Source organism: Moschus berezovskii, chromosome 22, assembly GCF_049115385.1.
Source record: "Moschus berezovskii isolate FMDL1 chromosome 22, NW_MosBer_1.0, whole genome shotgun sequence".
NCBI lineage: Eukaryota > Metazoa > Chordata > Mammalia > Artiodactyla > Moschidae > Moschus > Moschus berezovskii.
The window spans coordinates 6942028-6962388 of NC_142481.1; the positions used below are offsets into that span (position 1 = coordinate 6942028).

General features: G+C 51.9%; 1 protein-coding gene across 1 annotated transcript; it reads left to right on the forward strand.

The window, feature by feature from the left end:
* The first annotated feature begins 10572 nt into the window (after positions 1–10572).
* KLK4 (kallikrein related peptidase 4) lies at positions 10573–14240 on the forward strand. Its single transcript, XM_055411505.2, has 5 exons — positions 10573–10633; positions 12126–12288; positions 12767–13020; positions 13106–13242; positions 14088–14240. The coding sequence occupies exons 1-5, from the start codon at positions 10573–10575 to the stop codon at positions 14238–14240; spliced, it is 768 nt and encodes a 255-aa protein (XP_055267480.2).
* The last annotated feature ends 6121 nt before the right edge of the window (positions 14241–20361 follow it).

Genomic DNA, 20361 nt, shown 5'->3' on the forward strand with positions numbered 1-20361 from the left:
AAATTACGTACCATCTTGTGCACTTTTAAGCCTGCAGTTCAGGAGTGCTAAGAACATTCACATTGTTGTATGACCCATCTCCAGAACTTTTTCATCTTGCCAAACTGAAACTTGGGGACTTCCCAGGTGGTCCAGTGGCTAAGACTCCATGCTCCCAATGCAGGGGGTGCAAGTTCGATCCCTGATCAGGGAACTAGATCCCACTTGCTGCAACTCATGAGTTCACATGACTTTAGAGCTTTAGACCCAACTAACGCTCCCACATACTGCAACCAACAATGTAGATATTTCTTCATTGAACGTGTATTATGATCACTGTTCTAGATCTCTCTGTGTGCACGTCTCACTGTCTTATTTGTTCTATTTTCAGTGTTCTCTTTCTACCCACAGGACGGTGACTGCAGCCATGAACTGAAAAGACGCTTGCTCCTTGGAAGGAAAGCTATGATGAAACTAGACAGTGTATTAAAAAGCAGAGACATCACTTTGCCCGCAGAAGTCTGTATAGTCAAAGCTATCGGTTCTTGCACTAGACATGTACAGATGGCAGAGTTGGACCATAAAGAAGGCTGAGCGCTGAAGAATGCATGCTTTTGAACTGTGGTGCTAGAGAAGACTCTTGAGAGTCCCTTGGACTGCCAGGAGATCCAACCAGTCCATCTTAAAGGAGATCAGCCCTAAATATTCATTGGAAGGACTGATGCTGATACTGAAACTCCAATACTTTGGCCACCTGACCCGAAGAGCCAAATGATTGGAAAAGACCCTGATGCTGGGAAAGATTGAAGGCAGGAGGAGAAGGGGATGACAGAGGATGAGATGGTTGGATAGCCTCACCAATTCGATGGACATGAAATTGAGCAAGCTCTGGGAGACAGTGGAGGACAGAGGAGCCTGATGTGCTGCAGTCCATGGGGTCACAAAGAGTCAGACAGGACTGAGTGACTGAACAGCAACGGCAGTCACCACAGGATGAGTAGCGAGGCCCATTGGGCATGGGTGGAGGAATGCCTCCCACTGCGTCCTCCCAGACTGGAGGCCTGCCCAGCAAAGAGCTGTGTGTTCATAGATATAATTATGAATCATCTGCAATTTTCACACCAGCCATTGTTTTATAACTTACGTAATTATCTAAACAGTGTTGCACAAACCTTGAAACTAACTCAGCATTACAAGTTTTTTTGATACTTATATCATGAAAAAGAATTCACCAAATGTTGTGTTTTTATTTTTTTTCTCATGTACCCTTATTGTTAGCTGCCTGTGACTCTTAGACCAGCCTTAAAGACACAGTAGAAACAAATGCAGATCTATTGTAATACTCATAAACTGTGTATTGCCATTTCCAAAAACTTTTCTGTTTATAACACACTTTGATAGCAGTCACATGAGATAAGGAGCTATTCTTCATTTACACTCATCATCTCCCCTGGAGAGGTAGCAAAGACCCAGTTCATTTCTGTAGGGCCAAGAGTTAGACTTTCTCAAATTCAATTTGTTTTCTCAGCATCTAAATGGTTCATTTCAGCAGATGTTTTGAACACCAGGAGACACCTTACTTTTCAAGAAGCCCAGCCTGGTGGCTAAAACCAAGGCAAAAATGAGAGGACATCTCTGTGTTTAATGGTTCATGTGCAGTGAAACTCTTGAAGACGACCCAAGAAAGACATTCTAGTCGTTATGCTTGGAAGAAGGGGCAGGGACAGGATCAAAGGCGGGCAAGGTCACGATGGAGGTTTATCACTCTGTACGTTTTTAACAAGCATACTTTGTTTCTGTGCCCCGTGGAAGCAATACCTAGTCAAAAATGAAGTCGGAGAGACTTCCCTGGTGGTCCACTGGTTATGAGCCCGCCTGGAAGATTCCCTGGTGACAGTGGATAGGAATCCACCTACCAGCGCAGGGACACGGGCTCGATCCCTGGTCCGCGAAGATCCCACGTGCCACGGAGCAGCTAAGCCCGTGCACCAGACTACTGAAGCCGGCACAGCGAAACCCCCGGGCTCCGCAAAGAGAAAGCCCTCCACTGGCCGCAACTGAAGAAAGCCTGCAGAAAGCAATGAAGACCCAGCGCAGCCAAAAATAAATATTAATTAATTAATTAAACGATTTTAAAGATAAAAACAAAAACCCCAACATTAAAAAAAGAAGAAGAAGAATCCGCCTTGCAATGCAGGGGACTCCGGTTTGATCAGAAGTCAGGGAACTAAGATCCCACTTGTTGTGGGGCAGCTCCGCCCAGGCACTGGAAAGACCTGGAGCCCCAGCTAGAGAGTACCCTCTCCCCAAGGAAAGACCCCGCAGGACACAGTGAAAATCCCACGTGCAGCAGCTAAGACTTGACCCAGCCACATAGATAAATAAATCTATTTTTATTTAAATAAATCTACTTGTTTCTACTTTTGAAAAGTGAAGTGGGAATGACGTTATACACACACACGCGCGCGCGCGCGTGCACACACACACACACACACACAGATTCTCATGCAACTCTCCCTGGGTTCAAACCCAGCTATTTCTCTCTCTGATAGCCTCAGAAGGTGACTCTAATCTCTCTTCTCCTGGGTTTCTCCCCACTTAGAGTGGAGACAGACAATAGTAGCAACTTCTTAAGGTTAATGGGCATATTAGCAAGTTAATCCGAGTGAAGCTGCTGAAACAATTTCACAAAGCATGCACTCAGCATATGGTAACCGTTAGTGTTAACATGTTCCCCCAAGTATGTACAAACAAAGAAGGACTTTGTTTTCACCTCCCCCGCCACCCTAACAAATATAGCCAGTGAGGAGTTTTCTGAGAAAAACTGATTTCCTTTTGTAATAGGGGAAGTCACATTTCTGAACCTCTCTGCTTTTGTAAAAAGACAGGCTCCTAATTTCATCCCCTGAGATTAAGAACAATAACACAAGTGAAACCATGTCTAGAACCACTCAATGCATGGTGGTTTAATTGCTAAGTCACGTCCGACTCTTGTGACCCCGTGGACTGTAGCCCGCCAGACTCCTCTGTCCATGGGATTTTCCAGGCCAGAATACTGGAGTGGGTTGCCATTTCCTTCTCCAGGGGATCTTCCCAACCCAGGAATCAAACCTGGGTCTCCTGCATTGCAGCCAGATTCTTTACTGACTGAGCAATGAGGGAAGCCCACTCAATGCATGGGAGGGATTTATTATCCTCATTATTTTAGCATGATCATTTCTGGGTATCTGGGTGCATAGAGGACATGGTTCTGGAAGACGCCCAGGGTCACCATGATTCAAGAATAAGCAGAGATGGGAATTCCCTGGAGGTACAGTGGTTAGGACTCAGCACTTTGCTGAGGGCCTGGGCTCGATCCCTGGTCCGGGAACTAAGCTCCCAAAAGCTACACAGTGTGGCCAAAAAAATAAATAAATAAACAGAGATAAAGTAAATAAATAGAGTCCTCTTGGACTCATTGTATTATTAGCAATAATTGGAGAAAACTGTGGCTGACCTCTAAGACCAGAAACACTGAGCCGCTGACCCAAGCTCTTGCTGGAGCAAATCTGACTCCAGAGGTCAGATTTCTGAGCCCTTCTTTTTAGTTCCTAATACACCCAAGGCCAGGAGCAAGACCTAAGCTCACAGAGCGCAAGGCTCCGAGCTCACCAGGGGCAAAGATCAGGTAGCGGTCCCTGCTCCCGTCACAAGCCGGGGTTGCACCTGCCTCCTCTGCTCCCACATCGGGGTCCAGAGCTGGGTGCCGGGGCCCAGGGCGACCGATGCAAGAGACCCTGGGGTCCCGCCTTTGACCCTGACCCGCTCCCAACCTCGGAACTCTCTCCGTGTGTGTGTCTCCGGATCCACAAGGGGGCAGTGTTGCACAGTCGTTGGGCACCGAGAGGCGCGATGTCTAAATTCCAGCTCTGAAGGTGACTAGCTTGCCTGCCGACCTGTGCTCAGTCGCTTCATCTGTGTCCGATTCTTTGCGATCCCACGTACTGGAGCAACCCCCGTCCCCAGGCTCCTTTGTCCGTGGGATTCTCTGGGGAAGAATACCGAAGTGGGTTGCCATGCCGTCCTCCAGGGGATCTTCCTGACCCAGGGATCGAACCTGTGTCTTTTGTGTCTCCTTCATTGGCAGGTGGGTTTCTTAGCCATTAGCGCCACCTGGGAAGCCCATCTTCAAACACACCTGCAACCCATTTCCTACTCCAGGGGATCTTCCCAGCTTGGTCAACTGCATATGACTCTTTGTTTTTCTGTGCCTAATTTTTTTTCATCTGTAAATTGGGGGTGATAACACTTACTATTTCATAGGATAGTGAGGACATTAAGTTAACGTTTGTGGAAAACCTAGAACAAAGGCGCACAGAGTATGTTTGGGCCTTTGGGTCCTGTTAAGTTTTCTAATTTCTATTCTGAGTGTAATCAGAAGTCTTTTGGATCAGGTATATGCCTTAGAGAGGTCTCTCCTACAGTTGAAGGCTATTTGTGGATCAGCCCAGACAAAAGATCTGCCATTTCCAGAGTTTTTTTTTTTTTTTTAGATCAGTGAAACTCGTAGGTGCCAAGAACAGCCCAGAAAAAAAAAGAAACTCACCGGGCCCCGTCAGGTTGTTGCTCACTGGCTCAGTCGTGTCCGCCTCTGCAAACCCATGGACTGGATGCCAGGATTCCCTGTCCTTCACTGTCTCCCAGAGTTTGCTCAAACTCATGTCCATTGAGCTGGTGATGCCATCCAACCATCTCACCCTCTGTCGCCCCCTTCTCCTCCTGCCTTCAATCTTTCTCAGCATCAGGGTCTTTTCCAATGAGTCGGCTCTTTGAATCAGGTGGCCAAAGTATCGAAGCTGCAGCTTAAGCATCACTCCTTGCAATGACTATTCAAAGGTTGATTTCCTTTCGGATTGACTGGTTAGATCTCCTTGCAGTCCAAGGGACCCTCAAGAGTCTTCTCCAGCACCACACACTGAAAGCATCAATTCTTCGGCGCTCAGCCTTCTTTATGATCCGACTCTCACATCCATCTCACGTCCCCAGTCACACAAGTTTACATTGGCGTGCTGTGATTCATGGGGTTGCGGAGAGTCGGACACGACTGAGCGACTGAACTGAACTGAACTGAACTAAGCTTTTTTTTTGTGTTGCTAATCTTTGATTCCTATTCCCTCCACACCAGCACTGTCCAATCAAAATATAGCAGTAACTGCCTAAGTACTTTAAAATTTTCTAGTAGCTACTGTTGCTATGCAACAAGAGAAGCCATCCCCAATGAGACTACCCGCTAGTAGAGGGTAGTCCCCACTTGCTGCAGCTAGAACAATCTCTTAAGCAGCAGCAAAGACCCAGCACAGACAAAACTAAATAAAGTAAATTTTAGAAAACTAAAAATCCGGTGACTATTTCACACCTACAGCAGCATCTCCATTAGAATGCTAAATTTTCATCTGGAATTCTAGGTCTTTATTTTAGAGCCTGTAAAGCTTAAAGAGTTGAAAAGGTGGATTCAGATACCCGGCTGATTCCAAAGGAACTTAAAACTTTCCCAATAATTGAACCAAGTGTTGGCATTTACCCTGAAACTCGCTGAAATTAACTAAACAGTGAAGGCCAGTTCTTTAACCACACACTGGCCATGTTTTAAGTGCCCAATAGACGCCGATAGTTGCTGATGTTTGGACAGCGAAGATTGAAATGGATTTTAACCTGCTTCAAGCCCACTGGTCCTCCCCAAAGCCCATATCCCACCAGTCTGGCAGGAAATGTCTGTCACTTGCAGGGCCCCGTTTTCTTCTACAGGGGGATGACATAACTTAGCTTGAAAATAGCGGGGAAAAGAGAAATGTCCAGGCTGCTGGTCCATGGGAGCTACTTACTGTCATTTTTTTGGCTGCGCCGGGTCCTGGCACCACACTCAGGATCTATGGTTGTGGCATTTGAGTTCTTAGTTCTAGCCTGTGGTATCTAGTTCCTGCGCAGAGGCTGAACCCAGGTCCCCTGCATCAGGAGCATGGAGTCTTAGCTGCTGGACCACTAGGGAAGTCCCATGAGGGCTACTGTCTTAACTTCTGCTCCTTTGACATTCACTGAGACCCTCCAGCCTGAGCCCCTGTCGCTGTGAAGTGTCCAGGAGACGCCCCAGTAGTGGTCCGCACAACCCACAGCCATCTCCCCAGCTCACAAGTGGGCAGGCTGTGGTCTCTAGTTCTCCAGACTCCAACTCTCTCACCCCTCCCCAAATCCCTGTCTCCCTTGTCCCTGCTTCGGAGTGAACCCCCACCGCAGGTGTTGGCCTCTCTCTCCCCTGGGGGAAGAGCGGGAAGGGGAGATGCCTTCAGCAGGCAGTTTTCCTACAGAATCCCCCATTGCCCTTAATAAGGGGGAAAAAAAAACACTTTTCTTCAGGTAATACAATCTATGCCAATGTGGTTTTAGTTATTGAATGAAATAGGGGCAACCCCTCCGCCCACCACCCTCAGGTTGGTTCAGAGCCAGCCTGAAGGCGCTTCCTGAGTTTACCGGGTAGAACATGGGGGTGAGTTCCCTAAGGCAGGGGTCCCCAACCTCCAGGATCTAATGCTTGATGATCTCAGGCGGAGCTGATGTGCTAACAATAGAAATAAAATGCACAATAAATGTAACGCGCTTGAGTCATCCTGAAACCACCCTCCCCGCACCCCACGCCCGGTCTGTGGGAATATCGTCTTCTGTGAAACTGGTCCCTGGTCCCCAAAAGAAGGGGGGAGTGCTCCCCTAAGGGCTAGGACAGACGCCCCTGAAAACGTGGTCAGGGCCTCTTTGGGCCTTAGAGCAGATGACATCTGTAAGCAGGCAGCCACCCTCCACTGTGTCCAGGAGATTTAAGACTTTCTTCTTAGCGCCGGCTATGGGAGGGGGAGGGGCTTGCTCTTCCAGTTATGCAGTGAGAGGGGTACATGGGGCTGGCGTGGGCGCATCTCATCCCCTCCCCAGCAATGATCTACGTCTTCTCTGGCCGAGGCTGCCCCTCACCTGCAGGTGGGGATGAGGGCAGATGGCTCAGGTGAGGGGCCGTGGACCTAGGTGTATCCTGAACCCCCATGGCCTGTGTCCCGAGACAGCATACCCATCCCTCAGCTTCTTTTCTGCTTCCTAATGTGCATGAAGGAGGCTGCACGGCAGAGAGCTCAAGATGCGGGCTCTGGGTTCAGATGCCTGGATTCACTGCCACTTTGCTGTGTGACTTTGGGTAAGTCACTTGACCTCTCTGGCCCTCCCTTTCCACGTTCATAAAATTAAGCACAGGAACGGGTACCTCGTGGGATTATCGTGACGATTAAAACTAGTTGGTGTGCATGAGACTGTTATGAAGGCACCTAGTAAAAAGTGATGTATAACCGTTAGATCTTTGTTTTTAATGGTTATTACCCTGAGATGTGTGTCTTTCAGCATATGCCTTTCGCTGAGCCTCGGACTCTCTCCCGCTCTGTATCTGTCCGTCTGCCCCTTTGTCCAGCTCCCCCAGACTCCGTGACCTTGCTGCTGCAGCTAAGCCGTTTCAGTCACATCCGACTGTCTGGGACCTTATGGACTGTAGCCCACCGGCTCCTCTGTCCATGGGATTCTCCAGGCAAGAATACCCAAGTGGGTAGCCGTTCCCTTCCTCAGGGGATCTTCCCAACCCAGGGATCGAACCCAGGCCTCCTGCACTGCAGGTGGATTCTTTACCTGCGGAGCCGCCGGGGAAGCCCCTCTTGCTCTCCGTCTTTCCCTATGTCCTTCTGGGATTTTATCTCTCTGCCTCCGTCCCAGTCTCTTTGCCTATCTCTGCCCCTCTCCACCCCGCACCCCAGCCTGGGTTCTCACCCATGGAGCCCCCGTTCCAAACCCTTCCCACTTGCCAGGCTGGAGGCGTCTCCATGACACGACCTAACCCCCCCAAACACAGACACACTCACTCTTGGATTCATCCCCAAACAACTGGGTCACCTCTGCCTAACCTCAAGCAGGACAGGACAGAGCCGAGGCCGCAGAGCAGGGCAGAAGGATGCCGCATCCACCCCCTTCTCCCTGATTCCAGCCGCCGCAGCCCCGTCCCTCCCTCTGGCTCCAACCTCCCTCCTCCCACTGCCCAGACCTAAGTCAAGTCTGGGCAGCTGTGAGGTCTGAGCCTACCCTGCACCCCCCACACACACACACCCCTCCTGCTGACCTCCTCCATGATCATGGTCAAAGCTGCAGGTCCCCGGAGCAGAGGGGTCCGGGGTCTCTGTGCCCCCAGGTGACCAAATGCCACAGGCAGGTAGATACAGACAGGGTCAGAGAACCAGACGCCAGGGAAGGTCCAGAGACAGAGAAAGCAGAGGGAAACGGGGCCGAGGGAGACGGAGGGAGGCCCAGTCATCCCTCGGCATCACCTCAACTGTCCCTCCAACCCCTCATCAGAGGGTCCACACCTGCTTCTTGGGTGATCTCATCCAACCCCATGGCTCTAAACACACGTCTCCTCGGGTGACTCCTCACCCACTCCGACCTCTGTCTGCCCACTGGGGCTCACACATCCAACCGCTTGGCTCCCGATGGGCGCCCTCAGCTCAGCCCTTCTCCCCCACACGCCCTCGCAGCTCCACACAAACGGCGCCCCAAATGTGACCACCAGCGGACCCAGACGGAGACACCGTCCACGCCTCCTTTCTCCTCCCTCCCCGCCCCCATCCCCGCCCCCATCCCCGCCCTTTCCCTTCTCCCAGGGGCCACAGCCTCTCCCGCCTGGGGGCTGCTGCCACCTCCCACCTCCTGGCTGGTTTCCTTCCACCTCACCCCCTCTCCCATCATTTTCCACACGGAACGCTTTTTAAAAAGAAATCAGATCACCCACTCCTATCTCATGCTTAAAAATCCACTGCACTGAGGGCCTTCCCTGGCGGTCCAGGGGTTAAGACGTCACCTTTCTAATACCGAGGGTGCAAGTTCGATCCCTAGTCAGGGAGCTAAGACCCCCACATGCTTTGCAGCCAAAAAAAAATAAACACCGAAACATGAAACTGAAGCAGTATTGTAATAAATTCAGTGAAGACTTTTATAATGGTCCACAGCAAAAAAAAAAAAAAATCTTAAAAATCCATTGCATTGAAAATAAACCCAAACTCTTTCCCCTGGCATGCAAATCTCCCAGGGATTGAACCCAGGCCATTGCAGCATAAACGCCTAGTCCTAACCACTGGACAACGAGGGAATTCCCCCAACTTCTCTCTCTTTCCTGCCAAGTTCATTGCCTCTCAGCCTAAAAGTCCCTTCCTCTGAGAGTCCCCGACACCCCCTCATTTGCAGTCACCCCCCTGGTCCCAGCCCCTCTCTAATATCAGCCATGTTCTTTGCACACATAACTACCAGATATTTGCTTGTCCCTGCATTTTTTTCTGTTGGTCCGTCCCCCCCCCCCCCCCGCCAGGACGTGTGCCCCTGAAGCATCAGAATGTGTTTGTCCCTTCCCGAAGCTCGGAGCCTCGGAGGGGTGCAATTGCTCTTTGACTAGCAAAGGCGTCATCCTAACCCCCACTGTCTGGGTGCCCACGGCGCGCCTGGCTCGGTGTCCAGGCATTTTCCCCTCACAGAGTCTTTTGGAAGAATTTTGATCTGGAGGAGCAATGATCACCCTGATTTTATGGATGGGGAAACGGAGGCTCACAGGGGTGCAGTCATGTGTGCAAGGTTCCAAAGGTAGAAGGTGCTGCTGGGGATTTGAATGGGGGAGGTTCTGCTGGGGAAACACAGCAGGCAGAGGGAGGAAGGGAGGATGAGATGTAATGCGAGGGAGAATAAGAGAAAAAGAAACAGACAGTGTGCCTGAGAGAGAGAGAGGAGAAAGCTGACAGGCCACCAAGCAAGAAGGGGACAGTGAGACTGGGGTCTCCCGGCCCCCGTGGCTCACTGAGCTCAGCCTGGCACCGCGCAGCCTGAGAGCTCTGAGCTGCAAGCTGGCAGCACCTCGCCCCAGGAATGTGTCCCTAGGGGGCAGGCCAGCCCAGCTGGGGATGCTTATAAGCTCCCCAGGAGGCCCCTGCTAGAGGCAGCAGGCAGGAGCCCAGCCCGGTGTAGGATCCCGGAGCCCAGAGGCAACCAGGTGAGCGTCCCACCCACCACTCCCCTAAGAGCAGTCTTCATGATCTACTCTCCCTACAGCTCCGTTCCCTGCGGTTCTCAGCCTCCAGACCTTGGGTCTTCAGGTCTGTTTCCTCCAGATTGGTCTCTAGTTAGGAGGGTCTCTCCAGCCCTGTGTCTCCCCCAGTCTAGTTCCCTGAACCTCTCTCTCCCAGACTCTCTGGTGTTCCCTCTTCTCTGCGTCCTTGAGGGCCCTGTCTCCACCCTCCTATGTCTCCCGGGCTGTGGACAGAGAGACGTTTTCTCCATCTTTCCTCCCCACCCCCTTCCCTCTCTCTCTTTCCACTGCCCTCTCAGCCTCTCCAGGCCGTGTGTCTCTGGGCCATGAGCTCAGACACTGCGATGCGTGTGTGTCGGAGCGGGGGTGGTATAGATCCTTGTCTGTCCAATAATATCCTGGGGGTGGGGGGCAGGACTGATGGAAAGCCTTGGTTCCCTAGAGACTGACCCTCATACAGGTGCTGAAGGATGACCACAGCAGGAAACCCCTGGGGCTGGTTCCTGGGGCATCTCCTCCTCGGTGTCACAGGTATCTGAGTGAGGTGTGTGTGTGCGAGATTGTGTCTCAGGCTTGTTACTGGGCGCACACGACTCAGGGTCCTCCAGGACCTGACTGAAGCTGCGTGGGTGACAGACAGTACAGTGTGACGGTTGCTCTCCGGATGCACACGTGTGATTCCTTGTATCGCAGGCTGTTTGCATGGGTGCCACCTGTGTACTGGTCTGTGTGTGGCTTTGCATGCCTCCGTGTACAGTTGTACCCGAGAGTCGGTGCATGATTGGGGGAACGGCTCTGACATTCTATGCCTCTGGATACCCTGCGCGGTGACAATGCTGAGAGGACCTGAGTGATGAGGCTGCAAGGACCTGTGGAGCCGGAAAGTGTGAAAGTATCAGTCACTTCAGTCGTGTCCTGTTCTTTGCGATCCCATGGACTATGTAGCCCCCCAGGCTCCTCTGTCTATGGGATTCTCCAGGCAAGAATACTGGAATGGGTAGCCATGCCCTTCTCCAGGGAATCTTCCTGAACCAGGGATGGAACCCGGATCTCCTGCACTGCAGGCAGATTCTTTACCGTCTGAGCCACCAGATCTTGCCTGGGGTACCCCTGAAAGGGAGATTACGCTTCTAGGAGAGTCACCCACTGCTGGCAATCTGCACCTGCTTCTTGGGTCTCCAATCCTGAGAGGCCCCAGGGACCCACATTAGGACGGTGTGATGGGATTGCTGTGTGACCGGCTGTCTGCTGCCCTGGAGGGACGGGACTGAGCCTAGTTGGGCGAGACGCCAGGGCTACAGATACTGGCACTGCCTCCCTGAGCGTCTTCCTCTGTCGCCCTTACCTCTGCCACCTTGCGTGGAGGGGTCTGCTCGTGCTGGGAGACTGAGGCCCCAGCAGTGCACAGGCCTGCCGCGATGCTTGTGTGTGTATGAGAGAGAGAGAGATGGAGTGTGGGTCTGGGAGAAGGCTGTGACGAACTCGAAGCTGAAACTCTCCCCCAACAAGTGACCTACCTCTGTGAGCCCGAACCCACCCTAAGGAACCTGATGCGTGGAATTAAGGCTCCACACTGTGACCCCGCCCCCGTCTCTTCACTCCTCCTTGACTCCACCCCTAAGATTCTCACTGCCCGCAGGATCCCTGACCCCATCCCTGAGGTTCTGACCACACCCGCCCACCGAGAGGTCTAGTCCCATCTGACCGCCACACAACGCAGTGCACTGTGACCCCGCCCCCAAGAGGCCTAGTCCCGCCTCCTGTCTGTCTCCCAGCTCTGACCACGCACCCGTGGACCAAGAGCCCCGCCCCCAACCCCGCTCCCGCAAGCCCCCCTTCCACCCTGAGCCACGCCCCAGAAGCCCCGACCACGCCCGTCAACCGTGGCCACGCCCCCAGGAGTAAGTGTCCTCCATTCTCGGCCTTTGGTTCAGTCCTGACCACGCCCCCATGCCGAGCCCCGCCCCCAGAAGCCCCGATTTGGCTCCGAGCCCGGTTCCCCCAGCCCTGCCTCCGCCCTCAGGATCCCTTGCCTGGGGCGGCAGCAGCCGCATCATCAACGGCGAGGACTGCCGCCCGCACTCGCAGCCCTGGCAGGCGGCCCTGTTCTTGGAAAATGAGTTCTTCTGCGGGGGCGTCCTGGTGCATCCGCAGTGGGTGCTGTCAGCCGCACATTGTTTCCAGGAGTGAGTGTAGGGCCGGGGGGGCGGGGCTGGAGGAGGGGCGGGGCTGGAGGAGGGGCGGGGCTGGAGGAGGGGCGTGGGCGGGGCTTGGGTTCTAGGGAGGGTCTGGGTGCACTGTTGGCGAAAGAGAGGGGCTTCATAGGTTCAGTCTCCGGGCACTAAATGTGAAAGCCGCTCTCAAGGAAGGCTCTGCGAGGGATGCGGGAGCTCCTGCTTTGGAAAGACTCAAGAGAGTCCTGAGTTAAAATCTCAGTTCAACTGCTGAGTGTCTAGTAAATTGTGGCAAGTTCTTGTCCCTGGATTATTGCTTGTGCATTCGGATTTGAAATCATGACTGGGTAGCGCAGTGCTTAGCAAGGAAGATGGGGGTGGGACAGGGGACCGGAGATGGGGTTGTGGTTGAAGACAAGAATGGAGATAATGGCATGGCTGCCACAGAACTAACCTGTCCCCACGCCAACCCCGACCCCGTGGCCCTCAGGTCCTATACCATCGGGCTGGGCCTGCACAGTCTTGAGGCCGACCAAGAACCAGGCAGTCAGATGATAGAAGCCCACCTCTCCATCCAGCACCCAGAGTACAACAAACCATCTTTTGCCAACGACCTCATGCTCATCAAGTTGGAAGAATCGGTGCCCCCGTCTGATACCATCCAGGACATCAGCATCGCCTCCCAGTGCCCGGCCGCCGGGGGACATTCCTGCCTGGTTTCCGGCTGGGGTCGGCTGGTGAATGGTGAGCTCGGGAGATGGGTGTGTCTGGTCTCTCTGAGGGTTCTCCGCCCAGCCAGTAGAGGCTGATCTGATGCTCTGCGTCCCAGGCAGACTGCCCAAAGTGCTCCAATGCGTGAATATCTCAGTGGTGTCGGAGAAGATCTGCAGTGAACTCTATGCCCACGTGTACCACCCCAGCATGTTCTGCGCTGGCGGAGGCCAGGACCAGAAGGACTCCTGCCATGTGAGAGACGGGGGAAGGGAAGAGGGGAGAAGATCCAGGGGGAGATGGAAAAGGGAGGGGACAGGGGCCCCGCGGTGAGAAACGGATATGTGAGAGAGACTGAAAGAGAGGAAATAGACCCGGGAATAAAGAGAAGCAAGGAAAGTGAGGGACAGGGATAGACAGATGCAGTAAGAGGCACACAGGCACACCCAGGGAGAGACAGATACACTGACACACAGAAGAAATGCAACGTGAGACAGGATCGAAGGCAGCATACGAGGGGGTGCAGAGATGCACAGGGACGCGAGAGTCGTTGAGACAGAGAAGGAAGCCGCAGTGGGGGAAAAGGAGGAGAGACAGGGATGGAACAGCAGCAAACGCGAGAGACTCGGCCGGCTGTTAGGACGCGGGAGCCGGACTAGGTGTGACGGGGCTCTGGAGTGGAGCCTCTGAGGAGAATGCTGCCGTCTTTGTTCTCTCTCTCTCCTGTCTCTGCCTCTCTTCATTTGCTTCCTTTCTGTTCGCACATCTGCCTCCACTTCTCTGTGTTTTGCTTGTTTTTAATATTCATTCATTGGTCTGTCTGTTGGCCTGACCCGGGTCTTGGTTGCATCACGCGGGATCGTCGTTGCAACGCGCTGGCTTCTCTACTTGAGGCGCTCAGGCGTCTCTCTAGCTGTGGCACGATAGTCGGTTGCCCCACTCTAGTTAGTTGCCCCACCGCATGTGGGAGCTTAGTTCCCCGACTAGGGGTCAAATTCGTGTTGCCTGCCTCGGAAAGGGGGCTCTGAACCACTGGGCCGCCAGGCGCGTCCCCTCCTCTCGGTGTTTCGGCTTCTTTATTTTCCGTCTCTCCACAATAGGGTGACTCTGGGGGCCCCCTGGTCTGCAACGGGTCCCTGCAGGGCCTTGTATCCTTTGGACAAGCCCAGTGTGGCCAACCCTACGTGCCAAGCGTCTACACCAACCTCTGCAAGTTTACAGACTGGATACAGAAAACCATCCAGGCCAGTTAACTCCTGGGACTGGGACTCGTGAAACTGAACCCCAAAATATAAGCTGCTGAAGGAATTCAGGAATCTGGGTTCCCAGTGCCTTCCACCCTCAGACCCAGGAGTTTAGACCCTCACCCTATCCCCACCCCGCCTCCCTCAACCCCAGGAATCCTATCCCACCAAGAATCTTTTCCTGTACATGGTGCACCCTAGCGGCACGATGTTGACACCGCCTTACCATTGGTAGAGAAAGTTGATTTTTAACCATTTTTGTTTGTCCCTTCCCCTAAGCCCTGAAATAAAGTCTAAGAGAGCACCAGCACTGTTTGAACTATCCTCCTTGCTTCCTTTCCCATCCAAGGGATTCCAGCAAATAGTTTGCCTTCCCTGTGCCTCAGTTTTTCCATCTGGGAAATGGGACCCTTGACCGGGAGAGTCACAGGATCCCCACGGAAGAAGACATACTTGGGAGGAGGTTAAGAGAAACTGATTCTGTGGATGTTGTCCAATTTCTGAAAAGTCAAATCAGAAAACGGCAAATTAATGGGATTTCCTTATTTCGTTTAATCAACTTTAGTTGACTTATTTTGGTTTGGTCTTCTTTGGTGCATTTTAAGAATTTTTCACTTGCGGTTGCCTCAGGACCCACCTGCTGTAGCTGGAGATTGGTGGCAAGAATCTGGGGGGCAGGGGTAGGGGAGTCTGAGGATGGAGAGAGGGGCGAGTTAGAACAGAGAGAAGACTGAAGGCCCAAGAATATAAGGAATTGTTATTATACTAAATACGGTGGGGCTTCCCTGGTGGCTCAGTGGTAAAGAATCTGCCTGACAATGTAGGAGACGCAGGTTCAGTCCCTGCGTCTGGAAGATCTCCTGGAGAAGGAAATGGCAGCTCACTTAGTATTCTTGCTTGGAGAATCCCATGCACAGAGGAGCCTGCTGGCAGTCCAGCTACAGTCCATGGGGTGGCAAAGACTCGGACACAACTTAGAGACTAACCAACAACAACTAAATAGAATATATTGATAAGAATTTATATCCAGGAATATCTTCATAAATATATTGTGAACCTATTCTTAAGGAGATATTCAAATTTTTCTGTATCTCTTCAGTATCCTCAAATATATAAAGTAAATGATGAGATAACTAGGAGAGACAAATCCCCACTCATGATAGAGGATTTGGGGAATTCCCTGGTGGTCCAGTGGCTAGGACTCTGCTTTCACTGCTGATGGCTCAGGTGCAAGTTCAATCCTTGGTCAAGGAACTAAGATCCCACAAGCCACTTGGTGCGACCAAAAGTAAAAAAAAAATTAGATTTTAAAAAACGTAAAGAGGATTTTAAGGAGCCCCTTAAAAAATAATGGAACAAACAAGATAAAAGTGGATAAGGACATATATGATTTGAACAACGTGATAAACTTTATTTAGTCATCATATATAGAACATTGCACCCAGTATCTGAAGAATATACAGCCTTCCATATTGCACATATCTACTAGAATGGCTAAGACTGAAAAGAAGGCCAGCGTGGTGTACTGGTTGCATGTAGAGCAGCGGTAATTCTCACATATTTCTGGGGCGGGGGAGTATAAAATGGTACAACTGCCTTGGAAGACAGTTTGGCAGTTTCTTAGAACATAAACATACATTGTCTACCCCATAACCAGCAAGTCCACTCTTAGGTATTCATATAAGAGCAATGGAAAAAAAAAAAAAAAACCTCCCACGAATGTTCATAGGAGCTTTATTCATAGCAGCCAAACTGGAAACAACCCAAATGTCCATGAAGGAGTGAATGGGCAAACAAACTGTGAACTATTCATTCAATGCAAAATGCTACTCACTAATAAGAAAGATGAAGTATTGATACATACAACAGTGTAAGTGCACCTCAAAATCAGTATGCTGAGTAGGGACTTCCCTGGCGGTCCAGTGGCTAAGACATTCCAGAACCACAGACTCTCAGTTATTCCAGAATCCTAGGGTCTCAGCCATTCTAGAACCATAGACCTTCAAAATCCCTAGACTATCAGACCTTCAGATTCTAGAATAGAAAGATGTGTTGTTGTCATTGTTGAGTTGCTAAGTCATGTCTGACTCTTTGTGACCCCATGGATTGTAGCACATGAAGCTTCCCTGTCCTTCACTATCTCCTGGAGTTTGCCCAAGTTCATGTCCAATGAATTGCTGATGCCATCCTGCCATCTCATCTCCTGTCACCCTCTGTATGGATACACATTTCCACTATCTTTTAGATTATTTTCCCGTATACATCATTGCAGAGTACTGAGTAGGGTTTCTTGTGCTGTACAGTAGACTGCAATGCTTTATAATCTGATGGGATTGAGAGTCACCTGGGTTTACGCACTTATCCAAACTCATTGAACACGAAATCTATACCTCACTGTGTACACCGCGATTTAAAAAATATACCTCAAGGCCTCATTCAGTAAGGCCACCCCCTCGCCCCCTCCAAGACCGTCTGCACCCCAGGTCACGTCCCACCCAGGTCACGCGTCTACAGAACATAAGCTTTGTTTTCCCTTCAACGCTTCACTTGGTTATTTGTCACTGTTGCCTCTCAGACCCCCTTTTGCAAAATAGGGTTTCAGTTTTGCCTTTTTTTTTTAACACCGGTAAATACTTGCATTCAGGCCAGGAAGGGGAGGCAGAGGTCTGGCCCCCTGCTCTGTTCTTTTGATGCTGTGGGGCCTGCCCCTGGAGCAGACTCTCCTCGTTGGGTTCCCTGAGCTTCTTTGCTTGTAGTTATCTCAGATTCGACCTGTCCGTGTCGTGCTGCTCAGCCCCCTTCAAGATGCCATCTGGAGGGCAGGGGAGACCCGCCTTCCACTGTGACTTGGCTGTGGGGTTCTGACTACCTTGCTTACAGGTTCATGACTTGATTAATTTGTTGCATTCGAAAACTTGAAATGTAGGACGCCGTTAAGTGTCTATTTTTGGAATATTTGTATTACTTACAATTAATGAATAAAAGTGGGTTTAAAAACCTATCCATGAATGGGGGGAAATATATATATATATACATTTGCACAGCATTTACAAAATTGTACTGATACTGAGCTATGAAGCAAGTCTCAACACATTTCAGAATGTTAATATATAGAGTATATTGTCTGGCCACAATATCATTAAACTAGGAATTGACAAAATAGCATAACCCAAGCTCCAGAATTCTGAGTCGGTCCCCCAACCCCGGCTCCGTCTGACCCAGGAGTCCCCGCCCCCAGCCCGCCCCGTCCCTCAGAGCCGCGTGTTGGCGCCACCTAGCGGTGGAACTCTCCCAGGACAGGAAGAAAAGAGGTTCCTTCCGGTTCCGCCCCGCGCAGCACAAGAAACATAAAAAATGTCAGGGAAAAACCGAGCTGCACGTGGGGCGTGCCCCTTCCTCAGAGTCACACTTGCAAGCTGGGGCCGCACACCTGTTTTCACTCCCTGGGCCTCAGTTTCCCCATTTGTAAACTGGGAAAAGGGGGTTCAGACAAAAAGGCCGAAAATGAGAGACGGGAGAGCCCTTGCTTCTTCAAGTCCTAATCTGCTCTGAGAAAGACCCCCAAACCACCCCTCCCCAAGATTCTGGGAAAACAGGACTGATGATGGCCTGGATTACGCATTAAGTGCCAGGCACAGATTTCACACACTAACGCCTCAAAACACTCCGAACAGGCAGAAGCAATTACTAGTCTCGTCTTACAGATGGGCGACCGAGGCACAGAGAGGCCAGGTGACTTGCCTAAAGACACGCAGCATTATGTGTTGGAGGTAGGGTTTGACTCTAGGCTGCCCGGAGTCAGAGTCAACGTGTGAATCACGTCCTCTGTTAACCTGCCTTTCACACACCAGCCTAATTCTGACTTACACACCTGCTCTACTCGTCCAATCCCACCCGTCCTCCACTCCCTTCCCCACCCTAAGGCCCCATCACAGATGAGCAGTGATAACTAGAGGGAGGCGATGCTTCACACCCAAAGAGCCAAGGCCTTCCCGGACCATTCTCTTGTCCCACTCTCCTCCAACTTTTGCAGCCTGGGTGACCTTGAACTTATGGGGGGCTACTCTCCCCCCCATCTATCTGCTCCTGTGTGGGATTCTGTACTCTTAGCTCCTTGCACATATATGTCTTAGATACTCCTTGTAAAACTCTGTGATTTTATCTGACGATTATTAAATAAAATTACCTGGTTTTTAAGGATGAGAGACTGAAAGCACTTATCAGAATTTCCAAAATAGTAAGCCGAGGGCAGGGGTCTGAGCCCAGGCTGTCTGACTTCAGGGCCAGGACCCTGAAACACTACTTTTGACTGGTTCCATAATGAAGGGGAGGGGGTTGTGGAGAGATGAACTTAGAGGAGACCCAACACCACATGGGGAGTTCCCTGGGGGCATCAAGAGTCCAGTGCCCCTTGGGGAGGGGGACAGGATGTACTGCCCACCTCCCTGGTAGAGGGGATTCAAGATGAAGCTGGTTGCTTCAGCATGTGTGCTCAGTCGTGTCTGACTCTTTGCGACCCCCTTGACTGTACGCCGCCAGTCTAAATTCCTCTGTCTATGGAATTTTCCAGTCAAGAATATTGGAGTGAGTTGCCATTTCTTACTCCAGGGGATCTTCCTGACCCAGGGATCGAACCCACGTCTCTTGCATCTCCTGCACTGGCAGGAGATTCTTTACCACTAGTGCCACCTGGGAAGCCCCCTGTTCCCTCCCAAAGGGGCTCAAACACCAGGCTGAGACGTTTGTTCGGGGGTGATGGGGAGTCGCCCCTGGAAGTGCTGTGAGCAAGGAGGGGGCGGGGTCAGCTCTGGGTGTCTAGAGAGACCCTCTGAGGCCAACTGCTGAGGACCAGAGGATGGGAGGCCAGGGTGGAGGCTGGGGCGAGGTCCAGGAGTAGAGGGGGCACCTGAGCCAGACCAAGAGGACGGAGCGGAAGGACAGGGGTGGGTACCACTGTGCTGTAGGGGATGAGGGCAGGGATGGAGCAGGCAGCCCCCACGGGAGTCTGGTCACATGACTGGGTGGACAGTGAGGGCTCTCCCTGAGACTGGAAACGTGGGAGGAGGGAGGAGAAGAGTTTGGGAAAAGAGAGAAATGAGTTATGACACACTGAGCGAGACAGACCTGGGACCTCCCCGGGGTGGGATGGCGATGCCTCCCAGGAGCGTGGCTGCCGGAGGCTGGAGTTTAGGGTCAGATGGAGAACTCCTTGGTTGGTAGTTGAACCATGGAGCTGATGAAAGAAAGACTCCAGGGAGTGTTCCCAGTTAAAAGGCTAGGGCGGGACGAGGGCCTCAGTGGAGGTGAAGAACGTCTGGGGAGATGCCCACAGGGACATTGATTCTCCACGTCTGACTCGGCCGAGTGGGCAGGTGAGGGGCGGGGCGTTGACATCACCGCGTCGGGGGCGGGGTGAGGCGGGGCGCCCTCCCCAGGAGCGTGAGCTCAGGTCAGGTAGGAGCCGGGGCTGCGCGCTGGTGTGAGCTCAGAATCCCATCTGTGTCAGGGAGACGCTCACAATGCACTCCTGTGAGAGCTAGTGGGAGGGGCAGGAACACGTGTGGTGGTGATGGAAAGCGCTTAGCCTGGCACCTGGGATGCCCTTGCTATGATTACCCCTCGGCACCACCCGGCTCAAGCAGAGGGAGGTGGCTCCAGGGGTGGAGTTGAAAAGACTAACTAGGTGGCAGAAGGCAGGACTCATCTCCCTCCGTGGTGACCTTAGCTATGATGCCCCTCTCTGGGTCTCAGTCTCCGTATGGGCTGTGTGTATTAGTCACTGGGTCGTATCCGACTCTTTGAGACCCCATGGACTGCAGCCCGCCAGGCTACTCTGTCCACGGAATTCTCCAGGCAAAAATACTGGAGGGGCCATTTCCTCCTCCAGGGGAGCTTTCCAACCCAGGGATCCAACGTGGGTCTCCTGCATTGCAGGCAAATTCTTTACTGTCTTAGCCGCCAGAGAAGCCCCAATATTAAGGAGAAAGTCATAATAATATCCACCTCAGGGGGCTGTCAGAACGATAAATGAGATCATGGGAGGCCAACACTCCATAAACAGCGGTGGCTCAACTGCCAAAGCAGTGGTCCACTGTGAGTCCAAAGGCTTTGAGCACAAATTTGTGGCAAG